This window comes from Cynoglossus semilaevis, chromosome 2, assembly GCF_000523025.1.
Source record: "Cynoglossus semilaevis isolate Cse_v1.0 chromosome 2, Cse_v1.0, whole genome shotgun sequence".
Lineage (NCBI taxonomy): Eukaryota > Metazoa > Chordata > Actinopteri > Pleuronectiformes > Cynoglossidae > Cynoglossus > Cynoglossus semilaevis.
Window position 1 is genome coordinate 14,075,117 of NC_024308.1, and position 7,915 is coordinate 14,083,031.

The 7,915-nt window shown below is 40.1% G+C and overlaps 2 protein-coding genes across 3 annotated transcripts in view; both read left to right on the forward strand.

The window, feature by feature from the left end:
- Positions 1–5,494, forward strand: part of LOC103399890 (1-phosphatidylinositol 4,5-bisphosphate phosphodiesterase gamma-1-like) — a 784,699-nt gene extending 779,205 nt beyond the window's left edge. The window contains 10 exon segments of the mRNA XM_008338531.3: positions 1–56; positions 382–548; positions 697–793; positions 886–1,110; positions 2,042–2,187; positions 2,269–2,383; positions 2,455–2,616; positions 2,696–2,784; positions 2,901–3,085; positions 3,203–5,494. Coding sequence (XP_008336753.2) covers positions 1–56; positions 382–548; positions 697–793; positions 886–1,110; positions 2,042–2,187; positions 2,269–2,383; positions 2,455–2,616; positions 2,696–2,784; positions 2,901–3,085; positions 3,203–3,263 — 1,303 coding nt within the window. The 3' untranslated portion in view covers positions 3,264–5,494.
- A 692-nt stretch (positions 5,495–6,186) lies between these two features.
- The window catches only part of LOC103399902 (alanine aminotransferase 2-like), a 4,010-nt gene continuing 2,281 nt past the window's right edge, over positions 6,187–7,915 (forward strand). The window contains exons 1-4 of one of the 2 annotated variants that reach the window (XM_025064178.1): positions 6,187–6,876; positions 7,185–7,274; positions 7,477–7,585; positions 7,663–7,796. In XM_025064178.1, coding sequence (XP_024919946.1) covers positions 6,772–6,876; positions 7,185–7,274; positions 7,477–7,585; positions 7,663–7,796 — 438 coding nt within the window. In that variant the 5' untranslated portion in view covers positions 6,187–6,771. The remainder of the gene's footprint in view (positions 6,877–7,184; positions 7,275–7,476; positions 7,586–7,662; positions 7,797–7,915) is intronic. The other variant, XM_008338542.2, reaches the window with a different exon arrangement.

The following is a 7,915-nucleotide window of genomic DNA, read 5'->3' on the forward strand; positions in this document are numbered from 1 at the left end:
CAGTCCTCTGGGTACGTTCCTTAAGGGTTTCATCGATGTTCCCACCTGTCATGTTGGTAAGACTGGTGATGAGAAAAAATACAAAAATGTTCTTTTTAATTATGGATCTTTTTTGTGGATCACTGACACTGTTTGTCTTTGGTGGACAAATGTTACAAGCTGCTTATCAGTGGGACATGCATGTGTTTTTTTAGCATTTGCATACATTTGTTTCTTGTCAATACTCTTTCAGATTTACTTGTATTTTAACCATAAATTATTTTTATTTTTTTTAGTAATGTTTGAAATGATGTGAAAACACATTTTACCATTTTATAATTTAAAAATGTCAACCTTGTATTTACCTCTGTCTGTATCTTCACCCCTCACCTGTTCATCCAGTGGTCCACAAAGATGGCAAGAACTCCCGGGCCTTCGTGTTCACCATCCACTCCCAGCACCTCTCCTCCCACCCGGTTCAGACCCTGGATGTGGCCGCGGAAAGTCTGGAGGATCTGACCACCTGGGTGGGAAAGATCAGAGAGGCAGCACAGAACGCAGATGCACGGGTCAGCAGTATTACTGTATTTTTTTCATGAAACTAAATTCACCTAAGTATTTAAAGTTTAGAATATGTGTGTATTGAAGTAATATTTACCAGATGATTCCACATCAGCTGTGACTCAGCTTCATGTCCATATTGTGTTGATATTACAGATGCAGGAAGAGAAACAGATGGAGAGGAGGAAAAAGATCGCGGTGGAGTTGTCAGACCTGGTGGTTTACTGCAGACCCGTGCCCTTTAATGAAGACAGTAAGATTCAAAACTCTTATGCTTCTATGTCTTTTTTCTTACAATTTTTTTCATAATGTCTCGTTCCCTATGTACATCACCTCCTCCTGCAGAAATTGGGACAGAGAGAGCGTGTTTTCGAGACATGTCGTCCTTCCCCGAGACAAAGGCAGAAAAGTTTGCCACACGGACCAAAGGGAAACGCTTCCTGCAATACAACCGTCGGCAGCTGTCTAGGGTTTATCCCCGAGGACAGAGGCTGGACTCGTCCAACTATGACCCACTGCCCATGTGGCTCTGCGGTTCTCAACTGGTGGCGCTCAATTTCCAGACCCCAGGTAAGTGAGTGTGTGTGTATACACAGGTCGTCCTGATAAGACTGAGAGGAAAATCAGTTTACACAAACATGTCAGGGTCACACAATTTCCCTTTTCTGTTCTCTTCAGAAAAACATTCAAAATAATTTTAAAAATGTTTTTTTTAAATACATTTTATTTTAGCTTTTAAACACTTTTCTTTACACAAAAATAGAAAGAAGAAAACGCAAAAAACCAGAGGCTTTGTGAGGATATACACAATAAGCAAAGTAGTCCAGTGCTGTCCAAAACAAAGCAAACCAAGCATTAAAAAAAGTTTGTCGGGAAAATAGATCTTAATTTTTCACTCAACTTTGGTATAAGTCAAATAATGGCGAACTATTACTATACCCCAGGTTCGACATAAAATAAATAAATAAAAAATAAATTCTCGAGACTGCTCGACGACTTTTGCTCTTCCCATCATTGCAAATGACTAAATTATTTGTTTCATCTGTTTAACATCTTCTATGTCGTAGAATTAAAGGTTTACGTAGACAAAATACAACACGTCAGTTATTGCAATCGTTATAGAAATAGCATCGCTAAGCACCGTAGCTAACGCCGATAAAGAATACACAGACTAACGCTGACCACTTTGGTCAGAGACAATCTTTACAGTTAAAAATCACAATTATTCGTTTTAAACCACATTCACACACGTAGCAAACATCACGAAGCAAGGAGCGTTAATAAAAAGAAACAATCTTGCATGTAAACGCTACAAGTATTCCTTGGTCTCTGTGGGGATCTTAGGAAGCGAACATGCGCCACTTCCGGTTTTACTCATTTCAAAAAAAGAGCACGTATTTCAAAATAAATTCAAAACAACAGCTTCTAATACATCTTCCTTTCAAAGGCTTGTTGAAAATGGCCTGTCCTTAACTGACTACTCTCTTTTGTCTTATTGCAGATAAACCCATGCAGCTGAACCAGGCCTTTTTCCTGCTCGGAGGTGGCAGTGGTTACATTCCTCACCCTGATATCATGAGGGAGGACACCTTTGACCCCTTCGACAAGGACACTTTGCATGTGGAGCCAATCACAATCCAGTTACAGGTCAGTGTTTGTGTTGTGTGGAAACGGAAAAACAAAAATGTTGTTTTGTTTCATTTTTCACAGTCTCTGGTTTTACTTCAGGTGCTGGGGGCTCGTCATTTGCCTAAAAATGGCCGCAGCATTGTCTGTCCCTTTGTGGAGGTGGAGATCTGTGGAGCTGATTATGACGGCTACAGGTGTAAGACAGACGTCGTAGGTAAGATTTTTCTGCTGCCACGATGTTGCCCGGTCTAGATTGACAGCTGACATTGTTCTAATCTTCTCCAGCTGATAACGGCCTGAACCCTGTTTGGGTGCAGAAGCAGTTTGTGTTTGACATCCATAATCCCACCTTCTCCTTCCTGCGCTTTACCGTCTATGAGGAGGACATGTTTAGTGACCCCAATTTTTTGGCTCAGGCCACTTATCCTGTGCGTCTCCTTCGAACTGGTGAGTTCCCTTACGTAATCTTAGACACTTAGACATTTCCCTTATGTGCCCGCCTCCATATTGTATTTTGTGTTGACAGGCTACAGGAGCATTCCCCTGAAGAACAGCTACAGTGAGGAGCTGGAGCTAGCATCACTCCTGGTCCACATAGAGATCGTCAACGCAAAGGTAATAAATTCCAGACTTCTTACTAAAATCTGGATATTACACGAATGAAAAACATTTTACAGTAAAAAGAAACAAAAAAACATGTCTGTGTCTGCACGTCCTCCCTGTGTCTCCAGGAGGAGGACGATGAGAACTTATACACCTCCATCCAGCTGCTTAGGGATCGAACCACCGAACTGTTAAACCAGGTGTCCCTCCTGGAAAGGTCAGGCTCAGCTGACCTCAGCTATCAGCAGAGGTTGGATGAGCTCAGATCAGCTCAGGATCAGCTGAGTGAGCTGATGGAGGCCAGGAATCGGAGGTAACTAAAAGCAAAGGAACATTTTAAAATTGTTTTTACATTGTCATACAGCCGTATGTCCCCAAATCCAACAAGTAGTAAAGTAGTAACATTTGTACTTTGTTTTTTAATTTCCAGGCTGATTGAGAAGAAGAGACGAGAGAAGCTAAGGCAGCAGGTGGCGGCAAAGCGCAGTTAATCCAACACCCCACCAGAGCACTGAAGTTAAAAAGGTGCCTAAACTTTCTGCCATCAGTGCTGGGCAGCGGCAGCATAAACAACTTTGAAAAAAATCAACATCAGCGAAATGCAATCTAGTACAAACTGAGAGAAGACGATTCCTCACAATAAGTGAGAGATATTCAAAGCACCGAGCTGTGACTGAACAGCAGAGAAGGTGGACGAGAAGAAACAGCTCATGGAGATGAAACTTGAGCTATAAACACAACCATGATTGCAGTCTGAAACACGAGGGAGTGGAATGAGAGTTTATGATTGAAATGTTTGAATTAGACAACAAGCAACACTGGAAATCAATCTGAAAAGTTGTGTTTCCTTCCCTGTAAGATAGAGGCAACAAAGTCAGAATCTCACTTTTCAATTTTTTTATACATTCAAACATAAGTAATGGTTTACCATGGTCAAGGTTGTTCCAAAAATTGATGTTTGCTCTGAATTTTCAGGGTTTTTTTTCCAAAGCAAGAAAAAAAGCAAGAATTAAAAGAAAAAAACAGCATTGGTCCAAAAAAGGAAAAACATGCAGATCTGACATTTAGGCTACTGACTTCAACCAAAGATATTCCCAGCATTGACCATTCATAGCCTTTAGCCATTGCTAAAATGTGGGCAACATTCTGGGCCACATATATAAGCCACTAAAATAGCTGTAGGATGACAGTAGTAAACGCCTGGGCTTTAAAATGCAACCACAACTTCATATACACTGTTTATGAAAAAGTATATGCTCAGATCAGACACTTGAGAAATAAAGAAACTAAAAAGTGGTTAAAAAAACCCTCAAAGTTAAAGAAAAACCATTGGATTTGCTCTCCTCCTGTTTCAGGCTCTAGTATGAAAAATCAGGACAAAGGTGAGAAGAAAAACTCAGGTTACACTAAAAGAAGAGTGTTTAAAAAAGAGCTTTTCTGGATTAATAAAGGAGCAGCGGGCACACGTAGCAAAAAGAAAATCTCAAGTATGTGCCTTCAAAGTGTCCAATGAAACCTTCTGAGAGAGGAACTCAACGACTGCTTTCTCCAGAACTGGGACACTGTTCCTTTAAGGAAAAAAAAAATCTCAAGTCTGGTGGAAGAAAACGAAGCCACTGGTTTGTCTCGGACCACTGCTCATCAAATGGGTTTAAAGGGAATTGAACTGCTTTCTGTTTCTCTTGATCAAGACCTAGTCTTGTTTTTGCCAGTTGACCTCTCGGGAGTGAAGGTCCCGTCCGTCGTTGGAGAGCACAAACCTGGGACTGTGAAGTGAACTCACCAGACCACGCTGTGACCGTCACTGCTCTATCTTCAAAATAAGGGCTTTCAACACATGTATGCTACCTTCTTAGAGGCACAGGGGTGAGCAAGGGTGGTGGTGGAGGAGCAGGGAGAAGGCCTGAGTCCCTCAGAGCGCCCCCTGGGTGTCACCTGCACTGAGAGGCCGAGATGCGTTCACAAACAAAGGGCTATCACTGAAAACTCTCTCTCTCTCATTTTCTCTCTCTCATTTTCTCTTAGCCTCAGATTTTACAAATACAGCCCATTCTTTGCATCAGTCACCTTGGGCGCCATCTGCTGGAAGGGGAGAAGCTGTGACCTCTCGGAAAAAGAAAAAAAAATTCCAACAAGAGCGATGGGGGCGCCAATTAATTATCTGGCCTGGGGCACCAAGATAGCTAGAGTAGACTCTATAAACCAAACCATCAGAAGAACCACACCACCAGACCCACCACCTCGACCTAGATCCGGTCCTGGATCAGGTGACCACAGGCTGCTTCAGTTTGTCTCACTGCATGGCTTCATATCTGAAGAGGAAATAAATGAACATAGCTAATTATGTATTCTCTTTGTATAAAACTCCTTTAATTTATCAGGCAGGTGTAGAGCCTGTTCTAATAGACCACAGAACATTCTAGAAGACTGACCATGAAGATGCTGTAGCTTTATTTCAGATTTAACATCATCTTCTCTTCAAACTCCCCTTTAAATGTCTTTATAAACACTCTCTCTCTCTCTCTCTCTCTCTCTCTGTCTCTCCTCACACTGCGACTGCACAGTGTTGGAACTTCTATGCAAACGTTCTCTTCTCAGCCTACAGTCGATGTGTGTGTGTGTGTGTGTTTGTGTGTAGAACAGATGCTGATTGTCCAGTATTATTACACGTCATGTCAATAATATATAAGATTTCAGTTAATAAAGCTCTTCATGAACATCAGCCTGACTGCAGTTTCTTTCTGTGTCAAATATAACTCAGTTGAAAAAAAAGTTTTTAAAGAATCGTGAAAATCTATTAAAATTACCTTTGTGTTCCTGGGAATTCAAATTTGAACTCATCAGCAGATGACTTTATGTTGGGATCCATTTGGTTCACTAAATGGTGCTTGTCCAGCTTCTAGCTGTTTTGGCCAATGCTTGATTCTTTTAGCCTCAATTTGTCCGCAGTTTTAGCCTTTTTCATGGAAAAATGGCTAAAGTTAAGTGAGTTCCCGTCTAAGCTTTATGTCATTTTTTTGATCTGTCAAGAAACCTTAAAATTGCTTGAAACTGTACTATTTAGTTTGAAATCTAAAAGCTCTTCTAAAAGAAAAGCTCACGTTGTTTAAACTCAAATTCATTCAAACTTTGAACTGAAGGAGTGACAGTTTACAGTCACAGCTGCTCCTCATGATAAGACGTGTCCATCGTGACTGATTATTTGCTACTGGCTGTGGATTTCATGTATGTTGTTGGACTGGATGTTTCTTTTCAGGCCCTCTGGTTCTGGCCAATCAGGAGGCACCGCCTGTGGCTTGAGTAAATATTCAACTGTACTTTTGTACAGGACTCACTGTTAAAGATTAAACGAGTTGTTTTATAAGCAGATGTGCCAATTCTTTTGAATAATGAACAAATAATCAGTGTGTTGTTTAAAAAAGTATCTTAAAATAATGTGCATTACAGAAGAGTTTTCTAATGGTTAGCCATGATAATAAAGCACATTGGGTTTGTTCTGTAACAGGTTAAACTCTGACACCAAGAGTCTGCTATGATTTTATATTAAGAATAGTGTAAAGTATTGCTTTAGCTTCAAAATCAAAAACATATTTTTATTATATGCAAATGGACACAAACTTTGATTCTATTGATGATAACTTCACTCAATTCCATTTAATTCCACTTCCACTTAATTTGATATTTTTTGGTTTTCAAACGTTTTGCCTTTGCAGAATTTAAAGAGATTTCAAAAAATTTTTTACTAATCATCTATACAACGTGAAATATTCACTATTCACTACTGATTGATTTTTAAACCTCTGAATCTTTCTAAATACCAAATATCCTCTGTAACCAATCATTGTCCGAAGTTCTCAGAGTCCAGGGTTTCAGAACTGAATGCCTGAAGGAGACTGGTTGAACTTTGACCGACCACTTTCACATGTGAGGGCACGACGTTGGCACAGATGCTCATTCAGAGCTTCTGTGCACCGTGGAAACGTCTGAGGGAAAAAAACAATGACTTCTATGGAGCGTGTGATTCCCACAGTGAACACCATGAGTGTCCCACCACAGCAGGCTCTGCAGGCTCTGGCTGAGGGCCTCCACCGGGACATTAAACAAGTGAGTTTGAGGAATTTGTAACTGCAGAAAGCGCTACTACAGAAAACCAGGGACTATTTTTTTTCCTATTTTTGCCTGTAAATGGAATTAAACCAAAACTGTTGCTTAATTAGTAATCTACCACAACATATAATGTACATATAAAGTTTATATGAGTAAATTTATTTATTTAACGTTTTCAAAGTAGGAAGATCATTTGGGCCTGGTCTTGAGAAAACAAGCCCAATGAGTGTGGCCCCCGATGTTGTATTGTAATCTTTTGTCCAATCGGGTTCAACCTTCTGCTATAAATATATACTGTCCGACAGGGGGCGCAAAAACACTTCCAGAGGATTATTAACGTTTCCTCAGCGGATCCTCACAGAGCCGGAATAAAGTCTCTCTCGTTTGTTCGACAGGTGAGTGCCATATGGACTTAAATAAACATTTTTATGTCTGTTATGTCTATATTTAAGTACGTATTACTGCCATTTAACTAAAAGTTTATTTTAGCTTTTTAAAACATCGTTCTATCTTTTTCACTATATATTTTATTTATTATGCCATCTATTTTTTTTTCTTTCTAATTTTTTTTTCTGTTAACTCTGCCTGTTGTCTCAGGTTCTGGCAGCGTGTCTGTGTCCTCAGCTGCTGAAGGACAAGTCTCTGCCCCTGGACGTGAGACAAAGAGCTCGGACTCTCCTGGAGGCCTGTGATGGAGGAAGTGTTGGTGAGGATTTAAAAGAATAATAATAATAATAATAAAGAATCGAATTAAAATAACATGTGAACTGAAACATTCTACAGGTGCCTACAGTCCGTCTGCTGGACTCACCTACGTCAGGCGAAGTATTGCGGATTTCATCACCAGACGAGACGGTGGAGTTCCTTCACACAGTGACGACATTTTCATCTGTGCTGGGTCACATCGTGCCTTGATGGTAAAGAAGTAAAAAAAAAAAAGAAAATAATTTAAGGTGTTTAAACCATATTAGTGTCGTTGTTGTTACCGTTTTTTTTTTTTTTTTTTTTTATTTCAGGTGTTTTTGAAGCTCTTGGC